General features: G+C 50.6%; 1 protein-coding gene across 5 annotated transcripts in view; it reads right to left on the bottom strand.

Annotated features, from left to right (window-relative positions):
* Window positions 1–7,195: 7,195 nt before the first annotated feature.
* The window catches only part of TADA2A (transcriptional adaptor 2A), a 31,881-nt gene continuing 21,637 nt past the window's right edge, over window positions 7,196–17,439 (bottom strand). For 2 of the 5 annotated variants that reach the window (XM_056341643.1, XM_056341652.1), the window contains exons 10-16: window positions 16,925–16,968; window positions 16,284–16,394; window positions 14,823–14,894; window positions 14,071–14,203; window positions 13,296–13,339; window positions 10,639–10,712; window positions 7,196–8,763 (exon numbers count right to left, since the gene is read on the bottom strand). In XM_056341643.1, coding sequence (XP_056197618.1) covers window positions 8,578–8,763; window positions 10,639–10,712; window positions 13,296–13,339; window positions 14,071–14,203; window positions 14,823–14,894; window positions 16,284–16,394; window positions 16,925–16,968 — 664 coding nt within the window. In that variant the 3' untranslated portion in view covers window positions 7,196–8,577. Of the gene's footprint in view, window positions 8,764–10,638; window positions 10,713–13,295; window positions 13,340–14,070; window positions 14,204–14,822; window positions 15,184–16,283; window positions 16,395–16,924; window positions 16,969–17,439 lie in introns of those variants that run through there. The other 3 variants (XR_008822284.1, XM_056341661.1, XM_056341663.1) reach the window with 3 other exon arrangements.

Consider the following 17,439-nt stretch of genomic DNA (forward strand, 5'->3'; position numbering starts at 1 on the left):
CTGGGAGCAGGGTGGGGGCAGGGGGGTGGCGGGGGGCTCCTGTGGGCACTGGGCAGGGGGCGAGGCACATCCCGGGCCGGGGTCCCCATGGAGGGATGGCGATGGGAAGGGAGATCCGTGCGGCGAAGGGGGGAGCTCAGCTCCAGCTGGAAACCATCGCTGGGCTAAGGTGGTGGGGTCTGCCCCCCCTCCCCACCATGGCAGGTGGGACCATGGCTGGCCCTGGGGACAGCAGGAGGAGGAGGAGGAGGGGGGCAGCCTCCGCTGTAACCCCCCGGCTGCCGCCCCGGCCTGCTCTTGCTCACTTTCTGCTTTTGTTGTTGCACGTTCAGATCAAAATAGCCAAACTCGCGCGGAGGGAGCCTGCCCGCCCCGGCCTCCGCTGCTGGCTCCGGCAGTTCCGTGACTCAGCAGCCGCGATGGAGCCGGCCCTCGGCACCGGCTCCCTGCATCGCTCCGGAGGCTGCTTTTCCAAGGGCCTCGCTGCTTTGTAACAGCCAGCGCTCTTCCTTAAAACCCTGCCTCTCCAGCGAGGGCTCTCGTCACACTCCGCGCGGAGGTGGCTGAGGAACAAAAATAGACAAATTAAGAAAACCTCAAAAGGCCAAGAAATGAAAATGTAAGGATTTCGGCTCTGCAAGCTCAAGGTTTGCTTTGCCTCCACGTTGCGTCAGCTCTGCTCTTCCCCTGCTGCCTGCCTTGGAGCTGCACCTTCCCGGGGGCAGTGACGACCCCCCCGGCCCACCCCAACTCTACCGGGAAGCTGAGAGATAGCGGGACCTCGGGGGGGTCTCCCTGGGAGCGGGGCGCTCGGAGCAGCGTGGTGGTGCCGGCCCCACACCACATAGGAAGGATGAGGATGGGTTTTGGGGTGGCAGCCCCAGCAACCTGTGGGGTCCTCTCCCCAGGAACCTAAACCCCTCATCTGGCCATTGTTAAATGAGGAATAAACTCCCCCCTCATCCTGGGCGGTTCTGAGCTGCTCGCACCGTGGTGCAGGGGTGTTTTTAATGCTGGTGTCACTTGTGCTTTTAACCTTCACCCCACCGGGAGCTTTATGCGTTTGTCGCAGGGTTAGAGGATGCAAAGAGGGAAACTCGGGGGGCCTTTGACCCAGGGGCGCAGCAGATGCGGTGAGTGCCAGAGCTAAAAGGCAATGTCAGCCCCTCCCCGCACTCGGCCGGCGGTGACGGTGGGAAGGGGGGCCGGGGGCACCCAGCGGGTGGGCTGGGTGCTGCCGAAAGGCTGGTGTCCTCCGGCCCCCCCGCAAGGAGCTGCTTTGGCCAGGGCGGGGGTGCGGGGGGCAGGGGGACTGGAGGGTTTGCTCTTGAGCGCAGGAGAGGTGGTGGGCAGCAAGGGCTCTCTTGGGCACCTGCTCACCCCGTCCCCAGCGTGGGGGGGGGGCGGTGGGTCTGTGGGCCCCCTGCCCCAGGCAGGCAGCCTGCGCTCCCAGAGAGGTACGGTCCGGGCTGTGCAGGGCAGCAGCAGCAGCAGCTCCTCCAAGGCAGACGTCGTGTTGTGGGCACGTTCCCGTAGGAACTTGTGCATCGCTTGGAAGAGATACGAAGGCTGTGTGGGGATGAGATGCTTCAGCGCCCGCGGTTACGCCCCGTGATGCCCTTGGCGGTGGAAGGGCTCAAACCCACCCCGTGGGGTGAGCCACGCGGGCACCCGGCGCATTCCCGAGGGGTGCGTCTGGCCTGCAGTCCATTAGGTGATCATTAGGGCTATTAGCTTAATCACCGGGGTGTTTTCCTCCCTAGTCTGTGCTCAGGGTGTGATCAGCAGCTGCAGGGTCACGCAGGCCGGCTGAGTGGGGAGCAGATGGCTGCTCTCCACAGGGCTGTGGCACGCCGTGGGATCCACCGCCATCCATCCATCCATCCTCTCCAGTTTCCATGGCTACGCCAGAGTTTTACTCTTCCCCGCCTTCGGCCGCCTGCACGGGCGTGATACAAAAAAAGGGCCCTGCGTGATGCAAAAAGCCCAGGGACGTAGGACCTCCCAGTTTTTGATAGCAACAGCTGCATCCCAGGGTGGCTGAAACCAGAGAGTGACCGGCACTGACCGCCCCGGTAGCACTCGCGTCCCAGCTGAACAACGAACCTTTGGAGCGTTTGAGAGAGCTGGGACACGGGTTTGGGGTACTGCCTTCTCCTCCTCACCCCCCTAACAGCAGCAGGGACCCGAGGGGAGGCAGTGAGCAATCTTCTGGGGATAAATCCAGCCGCTGAGCCATCGTCCACCTCTTGTTCAATGCGAGGTGACAGCGCGGAGCAGAGATCCCTGAGCAGGCGCTCGGGCTCTGGCTTCTTAATGGGGGGAAACAAAAACCCCAGCGTTAGGTTGCTGCGTGCGATTTCAGTGGCAGAATGTGGGTCACTGGGGGCCTCTCTGGGGAGGCAGAGGGCGGGCTGTCACAGCGCGGCAGCGTTTCTGGTCGCTTTCCAGTGACACGAGGAGCAGAGCGGGCAGCGAGGAGCAGAGCGGGCAGCGTATCCCAGCCCACGGCCGCAAGGGGAGATATTTGCAGAGGGGCTGCCGGGGCGCAGGGGCCTGCGGGGGTGCACGACTGTTTCCAAACCCTGGGATGCTCTGACCCACGGGGCGTGTGGGTGAAGCGGGAAGTGTTTCCACAGTCCAGGCATGTTGCACCTGGCCGCGTTCGGCTGTGGGGAGCCACGTGTGCCCGAGGCTTAGTCACCGCCAGGGCAACCCTCGTGCCTTGGCCCGGCCATCCCTGCCCACTCCTGGCTGCCCGCACCACGCGGAGGGAGGAAAGCACTGTCCTCCTGGCCAGTTTTTCTTCTGCTGTCCCACCTGGTGGGCTGTAGGTGACTGGGGGCTCTCTAGGGTCATGGGGAGCTGCTCCACGGTGGTTCTCTGTTGCACTGCGGGTGCCCTGATCGCATCGCCTGGCCCCTTGTTTGGCAGCGGGGGTGTGGGGATGTGCCTTGTGCAGGGACAGCGGTATGGGGCTGCATTTTGGCAGCTCCCTTGGCTAAATGCTGGGCACAGAGGGGTGCCGGGGTGCTGTTTGGTCTCGGGAGGGTGTGGTGAGCTTCATCCGGGTGCTCGCCTGCTGAGTCACGGGGCTGTGCAGCCACGCAAGCCAGAGCCGTGGTGTATGTGCCTCCAGCCCGGCTGGGGGGGATGCTCTGTGTCCTCCCCCGACCCCTCTCCCCGCGCCCCAGGAAAGGCTCTGTGGCCAGGCGGGGAAGCAAGGGCTGCTGGGCTGACGTGGCCTGGCAGCTCAGCCTCCCCGGAGGCACTCGCTGCTCCTCACACCTCTCCCAGCACAGCTCCCTCCCTCCGCATCCCGGCCCGCACACATCGCCTGCCTCCCGGCTGGGTGAGCTGGGGTCTCTGCCCCACCGCACGGACCCCAGGCACCCCCTGGAAGCCCAGCCTGTGGCGGGCTCCCGCAGCGCCTGCCCCTCCGGTGCTGCACAGGTGCTCCAAGCTCACGTCCCCATCGCATTTAATGGGAAGGGTTGGGGAGTGCTGGCGCCTGCAGATGCTGGTTCATGAAACATTGACTTTCCAGACAGGCTTTGCAAAAGAAATGAGATGTCAGTGATTGCATGGGAAGCTCAAGGGATGCCAGGTGGCTTTCTCTGGTGCAAAAGGTGATCCCTGCTTGGGGCTGGAGCTGGTGGTGGAGCCAGAATTGCCCAACAGCTCCTGCTCCAGAGAGACCCAAAACACTGGGCACCTTGCATGCCCTGAGCTTGCGCCTGACCCCATGTCTGGGTTTCTCATGCTCTTTCCTACCCCATTGTTGCCCACCGGGTTCCCGCACAGTCCTGACCCAGCACACACGTGGTCTGGTGGTGGCTCCCCACACTTGCTCTGTGGGGAGCAGCCAGGCAGGCTGGGGGGCTGCTGGCGGGGTCGCTCCCCCGCACCCTCCGTGGGGTCTTGTCGCAGGGCACAGGGTGGCAGCATGAGTGCTTTTCCTGTGCCACTGTGCGCGCTTTCTCCCTGCTCCCTGATAAATCTGTGCTGGTTTTCCCTGGAAGGTGGCTGGACCTGTTTGATGGAAGAGCAGCGGGGATATGGGGCATAGCCGAGGGGTTTGGATTTTTCCCTTTTTCGTGTCACACCAGCCAGGAGAGCAGCTCAGGCATTTCTGTAACCACTGCTGAAAAGCTGCCGTTCCAGTGCGGTAGTGTTTGTCTCCAAAAGGAGATGGTTTAGGTTTCACGGGCCCCACCTGATGGGAATTCGAGCAGGCGCTAAAACTAGGGCTTCTTGTGTCTGGTTATCGGCGTTACCTGCTCAGCTGGGTGGCCGTGGGGGCTGCGCTGGCGGTGACATGGGCCCTGGGAACTGCTCCAGCACCCCCGGCACCCAGGGCTGAGCCACCCCCGGGCCGAGCGCGTTTGCTGCTGGTGTGACGGCAGCTGTAAGACCCAAAAAAAACCCCAACCCCAGCACCGATCCAGCCTTTAATGACAGGCAAATAACACAGCCCTGAAGATTCATACCGCACATACCTCGTGCACCAGCTATTAGTGGTGACTAAGACGGTGCTGGGATGGAGCAGCAGCCTCCCTGCATCACCCCAGTCCCGGTGTAATTAATTCTGCCGGTACCTGTATCGGCACATTAACCCAAACTGGCTGTCTTCCTGCCTGTCCCCAGCCTTGTTCCATATTTAATCTTTCATGTTCACCTGAGTCTCTAATTAAGCCAACTGCAATCCTTAGCTGAGAGCCTGCAGTGTACTGACGAGGTCTGGCACTCCCGGAGCGCTGTGCATGCAACACCCGCGCAGCAGCCCGCCAAAAACAACACCCAGGCTGGTGGCTTTTCCTTTGCTTTTCCTTTGTTTTCTCTTTCCCCCCCCCCTTCTTTTTTTTCTTTTTCTTCCTTTTTTGCTGCTTCGGAACTGAACTAACACTGGTCCCAAAGCAGGGTCTGAAGCGAGGGTCTGTTAGCAGCAAAGTTCTTAAAAAAGGTGTGTTGGGACTGGCTCCCCTCTCCTTCCCTTTTTGTTTACAGCAAAGTCATGACCGATTAGTTTGAGGTATCTGAAAAATGCTTTTATTGGGTTTCTTTTTGCTGGCAGCCCAAGCCGTAGCCCGAACAAGCAGCCGGCTCCCGTGGCCGGGCAGGAGCAGCCGCTGTCCTGCCCCACGTCCCGCTGGGCTGCCCGGCTGTTACAGCATCCCGGTTAAAAATAAAACCACACGCCGAGGCAGTGAATGGGGTTCTGATTTCCCTCGGTTGCCACACGGGTCTGGGTGATGGGGAGAGATGCGCGATGTAAATAGAACAGCATATCCATGGCAACCTCAACTTTTCATTATTGTTAATTACTTGCACAGTGCCAGAGCCGCGCATGGCGCTTCCCGGCGCGGATAAAGATAGATCCCCCCTTTCAAAGCTGCTCTAAATGACACCGAGGCGACAGCTAGCTCTTGGGAGGCTGGAGCCAGGGCTGGCAGGCAGCGGCGGAGACATTTTGTGAGGAGTCGGAGAGGAGCTGGGATTTAAAGGAGGAGGGAGCGTCGAGGCAGGCAGGAGCTCGGGGGCAGCTTTCCTCCCCAAACCCACCTTCCCCGAGCATTGGGGAGCAGCTCGGAGGGGCCGTGGCAGCACGCCTGGCTGGGAGGAGGGGGACGAAAGTGATGGGGAGAGGGGCTGCCCTGTGCCCCAGCGCTGGCTTTTCCTTCCCCTCTGTTTAATGGTGCTCGTGAGAGCGCGGGGGCAGGAAGCGCGGGCGGCGTTTGTCCCTGGAGGGGCAGGGATGTGTTGGTGTTGGCTGGAGCGGGTGCCCCGAGGAGCCTCCTGCAGAAAGCCTGCTCTGTTTCGAACCAGCGCAGCTGAGCTCGCTTCCGAGCGGCTGAGCTCGGCCTCAGCTGGCACCGTTCGGCTGGGTTTTGCTTTCTGTCCCTCCGGTTTTGTTTCACTGGAAGTGGTCTGAAAGTCCTTGGGCGAAGGGGTCCACGTCCTGCCCCCCCGCCATCGGACATTCTGGCCCCAGCTGGTGTTAGAAGTGGTTTGATCTGCCCCCAAAATCCTGCTGTCGCTGTCTGACACCAGGCGGGTGCGAGCAGCCACGGGATGGTGTGCATGGACATGGGCATGGCGCTGCCAGCCCCCCCACCCCTGGCCCCCATCCCACCCCCGAGCCTGGAGCAGGCACAGACAGAGCTTTGTAACCCCGCGGCCTTTTCTGGAGCCATTGAATGGTTTGGGTTAGAAGGGACCTTAAAGATCATCTCATTCCACCCATGCCATGGGCAGGGACACCTTCCACCAGCCCAGGCTGCTCAAATGCAACTCCGCTGGCCTTTTCTCTGCGGCTTAACGGGACGTTGTGGTAGAGCCTGGCAGTAAAACATAACCGGAGCAGCAAAGAGGTGCTGACCCCGGGACGGGCACGCTGGAAGCCTGTTACCTCGCCTGCTTGGGAGATGCCTTGTGAAAGGGGAAAACCCACTGTTTGTGCACTTTGATGCTATGCGAGGGTAACATCCCAGCCCTGCTTCCCCACTGCCTTGTGCCCTCCTGCTCACCTTGGAAAAGTCTCTTTTCTGGTTCCCCTCCCGGCCAGTTAAAGGACCGCAGCTCTTGCCTTTCCAGAGATCTTTTTTCCCCCAACATTTTCCAGGGGGTCAAATAATTTAGCGCTGCCCGAAGCACAGGGCTCGGCAACAGCTCAGGTTTGGGTAGCTCTGCATTTGGTCCCAGCAGGTCATGCTTGCGGCACTGTCTGGGTCCCTTCAGGGCAAAGGGATGTCACTCAGGTTTGCTGGGTGGGGATGTCGCTGGTCTGGGGACAGTCACAGCAGGCACTGATGTTTGGCTTGCCACCTGCTTTTTTTGTACAAGTCATGGCATAGGAGACTGGGCGAGAGGAAAGGTAACTTGGCTGTTTGTTTAATGTTAAAAGACACCTGGGAAAAACATTCCCAAGGATTTACAGCTAGCTCTGTCCCTTCGCTTGGCATTCCCAGACTATACAGATTCAAATTCCTACAGACTTTAATCTTCCACAGTAGTTTATTACTGCTGCTTTTCTTTAAATAGTTGTATTTTCCGGGTAATCTAGTGGTCACATCCATACAGCCACCGTTGTGCATTTATCTCTTCTCTCTCGTGGTGAGAAGCTGATGGATATAGATACAGGCAGCTGCATGACCTTTACAGTCTCACTCGGAGTCCAGGAACGCAGATGTTAAGATTGTTTCAAGTCATTTTGATTTTATTACAAACCAAAATACTTCACATTCAGTAGCACCTCAGGTACACAGGATAATTACACTTGGGGGGGGAAAAACCCCAAACCTCAAACCTGAACACCTGAAATAGGTATCAGTATCGTTGTAGCTCAGTTAGGCTTTTCTACACAAGATCCCAAATGTGAGAGCACCCAGCATCCCACTGCTTTGGCTGTTCGGTTAATCGTGGGATGTCATTTGAGTGTTGCAGGTCGGCAATGGAGCTGCCGGATAAAGACTTCACTGCCTAGTGAACCACGCCAAGCTGCATCTGAAAAGAACCGTCTTCAGCATCCACTTGTATTTTAAAATACAAACGTTTGGCGCTGAAGTCGTACCATGGATCATTTGATGTGACAGGGTGTGTGTGTGGAGTAACTTGCTGTACCTCGTCATCGCGTTGTTGCTCAGCTGGGCATGTCATCGCTCTCGCGGTGAGCCGAGGGGATAAGGTCCCACCAAGAGGAGGGCTGGGCACGTGCTCTGGGCGGTTCGTGCTGCTCTTCCGCCGTTACCTTTTGCGAGAGAATGTCGGGGTCCTGAGCGTCTTTTGATTTACGTTGCAAAAGGCTGCTCCGGTTGTAGCATCCAGCCTTTCCAACATCCAGCCTTTCCAACCCAGATCTAAGCTGAGGGATTATATATAACTTGACAATCACAAATCAAGTGGTGAGCAGATGAAGCTGATTGGTTTGTACAGTGCTCTCATGCTGTGGTATGTGCTAATATCACATAAAAGTAACAACTGTTGAGGAGCTTCCCTGCAATGTCCTTTCCCATCCTTTATCACAATTAAGTTAAAAAGACTGGACCACTGCAAGCTCTATTTTTGTATCCTCAGGCGTGTGCTATCTGCTTTGAAAGCTGACACTTTTAGGAAGGAGTACAAGAAGGGAGGGGACTGTGTTTCCATACCCCTGTACTCACACAAACGGTGACTCTTATTATGTGCTACTCTTCTGCCCGTATTCTGTGTCGCTGTCAGCATAAAAGTACCGTGATTCTCTTTTTAGTTACAAGAGGTGTTAGAAATGAATGCCCATTCACATTTAAAGATTAGCTTATATGGCATATGATTCTTTCCAGTGCTACGTGGCAGCATAATTCTGACAACAGCAGTGTTAAACAGCAGAGTCAAAAGGAAACCAGACAAAGAAATGTCAGTATTCATACAATTCAACAAAGCTCCCTACTTGTTTTTACAAAAAAAAAAAAAAGCCCCAAAAGATTTTAAACAAAAGGAAATGTCCTTCATTCAACGCTGTTAAAATCTTTCAGCGCTGTCAAAGTGACTTCAAAGCTTCTCCACATCTGCCTGCTCCAGCCAAAGCAATGATGTCTGTCCTCAGGCTTTCGTGATGTACCCTTCTCTGATAAGGAAATCATAGATTTTCCTGGTTTTGTTCACATCGATCTTGATGAGTGCTCTCGCCTGCGCCAGTCTCAGGCCTCCTTGTTTGTTACACTCGTTCACTAAAGCAGCTTTATACTCTAAATAGGCTCCAGGGACCAACCTCACCATCTGACAGAGCTGGAAAACAAAAGGTGAAGTTAATAAACAGTAACACTTGTCATGCTCTTTCATTCCATGATGCCTGTTGGGGAAGTTAGTAACATTGTGAATATTTCCCTGAAAACGTTTTAAATGTGTGGTTTTTTTTTTTTTGTATGGGGGAGGCATACAGTAATTGCATTATGAGCTGTTTCGATCCACAGGTAGGGAGGGGAGGAGCCTGCTGGCTGCTGCATTCAAAAACATTCCTGACTTAAAAAATAAACTAGGAGGATGAAAGCAAGCTCTGGGCTCACAGGAGCGTAACTATGAGTGTGTCCTGTGTGGGCGTTGTTCTTTACAAACCACGGGAAGTACACATGCCAAAGAGACTTGCAACCAGCAATTCAGCGTGCTGGACGAAAGCCAGGGAGGGCAGCTGTCTATTAATCCCCTGCAGACTAAGTCTTTAATACCTTTCTACAAAAGCAGATGCACACAATGCCGCCCCCCCCCCAAGCCTAGGATGGAAACCGCGCGGGGGGAGGGCATTATACGTTTGGAAGTTTGGTAAAAGGAATCGCTTTCACATGCCCCTGTGCGCTGCTGGTGGGTTGCGATGCTCCCAGTTAGCTCCCAAATACCAGCCACCTTCTAGATGGCACGCTGTACCGCTCCCAATGGACGTACTGGCTGTCTCCTCCTTTTAATAAGGAAATGCTTAATAATTGTTCCTCATTGATAGGAAATTGCAGAATTCGGAGGAACTCAGACTTTATGTCTCAGCTGGCGAGGAAATCAGATTCCCCATATACACTAATGTCCTAGTCACAATTATTTATATGCTGAGTGGAGCCAGAAATGCCATGTTCCATGGCGAATCTGTGATCTGATTTTCAATGCTGCCATCTCCAGTGAAGGGGAAACAGCTTTTACGCAGAGGGAAAAGTCTGAAATACATCTGCAATTCACATACACTGACATCTGCCTTCTGGACAATCTAAGAACAGATTATTTATAAAAAACAACCCAAAAATATTTTATTTCATTAGTTTTCCAGTGTTGCCTTTCACTGAAGTAGAGGGCAAGCCTGCACTGAGATGCAGAAGAAACTGAGCTACAAACACAGGGCAGGCCCCTTGCTCGCTGTTTGCCTCTCTGGGGGCTGCAGCCCCGTTTCTGTCTGCTCTGTGTTACCTTCCCTGTGCCACCGATTGCTTTAGGTGACCATACAGGTGCACCCCATACGGGACCGCACATCTCAGCGCCAGGCTGAGCTCACCGCTAAGAACCCATGGCTTAAAGAAAGCCAGATTCCATCCTTTGCACATGCGCATACAAACAGCTTGGTATATGCACTGTAAAGCAGAAAAAGGGGAAAAAAACCACATGAAAAGAACAATACAGTTACCACCTCCGTGGGTCACGTTAGTGTTACAGTGAAAAACCAGTGATAACTGGTTGAGGTTTGGCTGTGAGATACCTCTAATGAAAGCACTCCGCTATTCAGTTTCAGTGATCTGTCCGGTGAAGCCCTTGATGAAATCCTCTGCCGGTTTCAAAACCAATGTTCATTAAGAAAAAATAACCCTCCTGCTCGCCTCGGCCTCACAACAGAGGCAGAGAGGATGTCATACTCTGGATGTTATAATAGCACATAATAACACCCTGGTGCTCTCCACCTTTCTCTGCTAAATAAGCTAATGTGCAGCAGCTGTGCTGTGTGTATAGTACGGTAACTGAAATTAAGAAGCCAACTGGAAAACCTGAATGATTTTTATGAGCAGGAAAGAGCAGTCAGGGCGTATAACTGAGGTGACATTCACAGCACCTGAGACAGATGGTGTGAGCACCCCTGCACTGTGCAGAGAAAGTTGTACACAGACTATCTTTCCATTCTGTTCCCTTCCTCACCTCCTTCTCCTTCTCGTTGAGTTTCTCAGTGCCCGGGAGCCCCGTGAGGTTCAGTGGTGGGGCACTCCGTCTACCTGCAGAGACATGAAGGGAAAACACTGAGGACCTCTGAGCAGTGTGGCGGTGGCGGTTCCTTAGCTGTGTTATCACAGAGGCAATTACATCCCCGTGATGTTAAGCCAGTATGATCTGAGTGTTTATAGACATGGGTTATTTAGGGCTCAGCGTAAAACCTTCACTGATTTGATAAAAGGTACGGTTTTGTAGCTGACATAGCACTGCGAATACTCGCATGAGGCCTCTTGCACTGCTAAGCTGGCTCGCAGGAGGAACTGGAAAGCAAGTTTTCTGTCAAATGGGCAGGGGCTGCGGCTGGCTGGGCTGCACCTCTGGCTGCACAGGCTGCTCTGGCTGGGGTTAGGGCGGGCAGTGCCTGCGGAGGGTGTGCACAGCACACAGGGCCAGCTCCCAACGGGTGTGAAACCAGCATCTTACAAAGATGCTGAGATCTCTTCATGGGATTGGCAGAAAATTTCTCTGGCGTTACTGACGACTTCATGAAGCAGAGTTTTCTTTAAAGGCCTTTAAGTACCATGCAAATATCGTAAAGCAAATGCAGTTTGTGGATGTATTTTTGTCTGTTATGATAAACCATATTGAAAGAAAAATCTATCACAAGGTAGTCTGATAGTTCTCACTTTCACCGTTGTTTATAACTTTGCTGAACTTTAACTGGTGGAGCTTAAACTTTCACACGGGCTTTCTACTTGCAGGTTTGGTTGTTGTTTTTTTTCCTAATAGCATTTCTGTTTTAATTTCCAGAGCTCAGAACAAAGCTAGGGCTATTAATTTACATTTATAGAAAGTTGCCCCCATGCTGCAGGTTGCATATTTAGCCCCGTTAGACATAGGTCTCTCTATCCCAGGGCAAACTTCCCAAATTTGGCAAAGTGATGAGATCTTGGGAAAGCTGCAGCTCCATTTTCCCAAGGACTGTGCTGGCTGCTGCTCCAGACCCTGCCCTGCCTGGGTCCCCACCTCTGGGACTGGGGAGTCTCTCTTTTTTTCTCCCGTGCATCTGTAGGGAACAGATGGGAGCCTGGCTGGGTGAGGGGAGCCTGACCAGAGAGAGCACTGAAGGGCTAGAAAGAAGCCGGAGCAGTGAGTCTCTGGTAGGTGCAGAAGTTATTTTGAACCACTGCTTCCTCTTTCTATGGCCTGGAACGAGCTTGCTATGATGAGGCATGATAGAATACGGTTTTATTCTTTTACAAACCTAGGAAATTACACAAATTATATTGAAGAAAACATATTAAGGCTGCAAAGTCAAGATCTCAAAATCTAGAAGTGAAGTTAAGCAACATTAATTTGCCCTCTTGTATATTCAGTATGATGCAGCCTTTAATTATATAGACACGTGGCAGTTTTTCCACAGTATTCTTGCCTTATTCAATATGCAAGATGTTTGCTTAATTAGCAACTATATGGTATTTTGTTTGGGTTTTGTTCAACATGTGATACTGGTTGTAAACAATGCATGCTGTCTGAGTTCCATAGGCAAAACATTTCATGTTCTCTTGGGCTCTTCTCCTTCATGGGCCACTGAATATTTCACAAAAAATTATTTTCATTCTTTACACTAGCCCTTCAGCTGGGGGGGGGGTACTGTCCCCATTCCATGGGCTCTGGATGCCTGGCCTGAGATACACAATGCTATTTTGTCTCCAAAATACCAGATCTCAGTGATCACCAAGTATGTTTAAAACATAGTGCTTGCTGCAATGACTAATTGCTTGGTATTCTGACCCAAATTCCCAAGGTACCTGGCAGAAATGAGGAAGAACATAGAGACTTGCTGTCCACCTCTGAGAAGTTTGGTTCAAGCTGTTTATTAGCATCCACATAAAAACTGGACGCAGAGAGAGAGAGAGCTAGAAGCCAGTTTTCCCTGGCAACATTTAACAGCCTTATAGTAAAACTTTATCGTAGTCTCATTCATTGCACATCACCCTGTGGCCTCAACAAATGAGATGGGATTTCATAGAAGTCTTGTCCACAAGGGCTCTGACTGACCCCTGAATCTGTCCTCACAGAGCACTGAAAGAACTAGGGTTCCTCTTGGCAACAGAAAGCCACAGTCTGCGGTTACAGAATTAAAGAACATAGAAGCATATTCATAGGAAAGGAAAACTGAAGTTGCATAGGCAACCCGTGCCATCTCATTCTGTCACTCTGGGGTGCTTGGTGCACCCATGGCCTGTTCCTCAGCAACTGTTTTTTGGTGTTCTGCCCTCCCAAATCTGCTTTCTGTCAGGGTCATATGGCATGTGCTATACAGCTTCACTAAAAACCTGGATTAGCTTGATCTTTTAAAGATAAAATGTTGTTCTCATGTGAAAATTCTTTCCTGCCTTGTTAATGTAGCTTTAGAATAGGTTTTCTACCTGTAGTCAGAAATTCATCAAAAACTCCTACAGGATTTGCACGTGGAATGAGCTGCAGATTGAGGTAATGTTGACTTAAGCAGTGCTTAACTATGAGGCTTAAGGACCGATACTTTAGCACTCAAGCAAAAGAGCCACTCTCCAGCAGGCTGTCAGAACAATATTACTTATGTATGGCTGGCTTTTTATCACAGATCGTCATCTAACAGTTACCTGAATTTGAAGGAACTGGTACTGTGGGAGTCAGGCCGGAATCACTGAAAAGAAAGGAAATTTTCAAATTGCCTTCATGGTTTTTTTAAGAATAACTGCATATATTGGCCCTGAAACTACTTCTTCCCCAACTCCAATAATTATACAATTCAACTTGCATAACCCAGGTGCTGATCTGAAGTCAACAGGATTTCTAAATATTTAGCACTCCCAGACTGAAGACCATGCCTGGAACCTGTTTTAAGAAAAGAAAAAAAACCAACCCAAAAACAAAGGGAGGGGGTGGGTAGGACAATAAAAAATTCAGTGGAGACTGACTGGGGAAATTACAGATCATCTTCTCCGACCATGTGGTTTACAGGATGCATTTCCTTTGCATTGCAGCTTGCTCCCTAAATCAAAGTGCTTATGCAGGGTGACTACACATTAATAATGCTGCTACATCTAAAATCATCTGAAACATTTAAAGTGTCATCTGTGCCTTCATTAATATCCATAAAGACCTCATTTCCCTCCGTGACTTTATTAACGGCAGTTAAGTTCCTGAAATATAAAAATACAGACAAGCGAGGCTTTGAGCCCTTACTAGTCACTCCTTGTCTGTAGTGCAACAAGCACCACTGCTCTTATCTGCAGTTTCTCGCCCCGCTGAATTCTGTGGACTGTTCCTACTGCAATAAACTGGGAACGTGTTTGTTGTCACACAGCAAAATGTGTTTGATGCAGCTGACTAAAGCACAGGTGTGTAAAACTCCCAGCCTTACTGTAACCGTACATATCAGCTTGTCGACTGAGCCACTGCTGGCAGGCGCTGCTGTCCTGGATGTACTGCAGGACCTCAGAAAGCATAGTGCGCTTCAGGCGCTCCTCCTCTCTTGTCTTCTTAAGGTGATCGTATGTTCTGGCACCTACGGCAAACAGACACCACGTTCTTGCCAGCTGCCTTGGTCAACATTTTCAGACTGTTGGGTTTTCTGCTTTAGGAAATCAGTGAGAAACTGTTCTCTAGCTCTGGACCAGACTCAGCTATTCTCCCTCATGACAACTACTTGGCATCAGAAGGTATTAGATTCCACCCTGCACCCCTCCCGCTATTAATTTCAGGCCAAAAACAAACAAAAAAAGGCTTCCATGATCCAAGTCTGGGATAAACCAGGCCATTTCATTTATGTAGAGGTCTTAGGCCTCTCTCCAGATATCACGCTTGTTGACAGCCAGTGAAAGTGTCCAGAGATAAAGCACTGGAGACCACTGTGCCATGACGTTTTTTTTTCTGAATCGGCTGCAAAGTGGTGGCTAAAGCAGAGCTCTGCTAGACAGCACGTTCTCCAAGCTGATGGCTCAAAGTAGCTTTAAAAAAGCACAGCTGGACTGAAGCATTATTGCTAAAGACTTGTTCAGTTGAAGAGCTAGCAAACGTATTTCAAAAGTAAGTGTCTTTTTATTCAACACATCCTAAATGTTGTAAAATCATCCTTCCACACCTTGATGAATGGGAATGGGCTGAATAATGCATCAGGTACTTACTACAGAAATTGGTGATTCCTGCTGCTCTGTATTCCTGTAGTCGCTTTATTTCCCTTCGCAGCTCAAATTCCACTGTTTTACCCCAAGAGTAAGCAGAAGGGAAATCCAAAAAACAAATGTGGGTCAGTGGGGGTGGCAGTCAGCTGTGGTGTAACATTGCTGTTTCTCACTTGTCTACACGGTTCGGCTATGAAGTACACAGAACCACAGACAGGGTTAACCTCTCTGCACAAGTCTGTATCAGATCTCAAACTCACCGTGTCCTAACACTCCTCCATCACAGATTTAAGCTGGTTTCTAGCATTTGTGTGCTCAGAAAAGTTATTTTATCTTCATGCTTTGACAGTTCCTTTGCTGAATCCTGGACAAGGCAAATAACCATAATGTAGGATTTCTGGAATGCATTTCAGTAGTTTTGAAAAACTACTTAATCCAGGCTCCTCAGAGCATCTAATATTGTCTTTGAACTGTGATTTTCATAACTGGACCTTCCAAAACTTTTCCTTGCAGACAACTCTTTTCCGGGAGTCAGTAAGATTAAATACCTGTGTTCCTTTTGCTCAGAGATATTCACTGCCTATAGCTTTTATCAGCTGGCTTCCAGGCATTGCTTACTTTTACAGTGAGCAAGTTTGCTCGTCTCAAATTTGTTTACTCATACTACTCGGGAGATCTGTATAATTCGTGTACTTGGCTATCAGGTTAACTTGAGGACTTCGCTGTCACTACAACAACAAAACTGGGTTCCAGGGCTAGCACTCACATGTGGGACTCATGATTTTGCTGGGTCATACTTTTGGTATTTCACACACAGTGTCCTGCAAATACAGTCACAACTGTTTAAGTGCTTTGTTCCTTCTAATGAGCAACAATTCTCCCCGTTTAAGTCACAGAATTAAGCAGGATGTAATGACTCGTACTGGAATTTGCCTAAATGCATGCTATGATTATGCATAAAGACTCAAGATGATTCGGTGATGGAACAATGCCTCTCCCTTTAAGGTAAGGGACATAATGACCTCAGTACTATATAATTATGTACACACATAATGGTTTAACGTGTATCTTTCAAAGAACTCACAATTTGCTGCCAGTTCCTGGTTTCTCAATACAGACATAAATTCTAGGGATTTTGTTCTCTCACTGATACAGAGTCCCAGTAAATGAATAGTGGTCTTTTGATAAGAAAATATTACTTCTAACACATGACCAGAATGTTCAGTCAACTGTGAAATCAAACAAAGAACTCAGACTAAGTTAGTGGAAAAAAACACTTGCTGCCTATATAATGTATCAAACCACAAATGTATTTGTTTTTCTGAGGTAGGTAGATGGGGGAGGAGGAGACAAATAACCTCCTGCCCTCCAGGAGTGGTATATATTTAGGAAAGATTGTAGATGATGCAACCGCTCATTAAGCCTATTGAAGAAGAAACATGCTAAAATCTTCAAGGTACTTACATGCATGGCTTTCAATGAACTTATCATGCTCTACCGGTCCAAGAATTCGTGCAAACCGTCGCATTGTTTCATAAAGGTCTTGAACCTCCTTTGGATATCGCCTTTCCAAAACTAGAGGGGGGAAAAAGCGACACACTTTTATCACTCCTACTGGGAGAAGAAAATAAATTCAGTGGAACGTGAAGTGACTACCCAGCCCCTGTGAACTGCCCAGAGATCCAGATCTGGTACACTTCTTGGCCATTTTGGTGTCACAACTACAAATTGCTGAGTAAAAAGCAACAAAATTGCACACCCCTTAAAATTCTAAAAGCATAAAGGATGATAGAATAGCGAAGTGCACTTGGGATAGTGAGATGCACTTAGAAAGCCTAGATTTCACCGTCACCCCTCTCCCTCCTCAGTGGAACCCGAAATGCTTCTGAAAAGCAATTCTGAGACAATGACTAAAACAGAGCTGGGAGTAGTTAGAGCCAGCCGGTTGGAAACAGTCGGGGCAGGAAATCTGCTGGAATTCAGACCATCTGAATATGGTCCAGTATGAAGAAACCACACTGGTGCACTGGAGACAGAGAACATGTGAAGTTTTGCTTCCCGAGTAGAGGCTACTTTAAAGTTAAGCAGTTACACCTGATACTCACTTTGAAATTTTCTGAGGTTGATTAGTCCATGATCTCTTATAATTCTGTAATTGAGAGAAAAATGGTGTTAGGAAAAGGCATTTAACTCATGTATTACCTCATAAATACAAAGGCTTCAGAAGACACTTTGGTTTTGACCGACAGAGGGGTCTAAAACTAAAGACATACGAAATTTCCATAACCTTTGTGCTGACTAGCGGAGACGCATGATGCAGTGATGCAGTGTGGCTTTAATCAGGGTAAATTTTGAATAGTGGTGTGCATTAGTCCAACTCAGACAGTACTGAGCACAAAGGGAGCTACAATTGCTTTAAAGGTTCAAAACTGCTTCTTTAGGCACAGATTTCACATCTGCAGTGTCTTATAACTTGTCCTTCCAAAACTGGAGGCAAAGGAATGTCTCATGAAGCATGATTTCCAGCTTGAGGGAGACAAATGTCCTTCTGTGAGAGCAGGGGTGAGAGATGGACTGTAAATTTCACCACCGGGAGTGGGATGAAGGAATTTCTCCACGA

The sequence above is a fragment of the Falco biarmicus genome, chromosome 1 (genome assembly GCF_023638135.1).
Source record: "Falco biarmicus isolate bFalBia1 chromosome 1, bFalBia1.pri, whole genome shotgun sequence".
NCBI classification, from domain to species: Eukaryota; Metazoa; Chordata; class Aves; order Falconiformes; family Falconidae; genus Falco; species Falco biarmicus.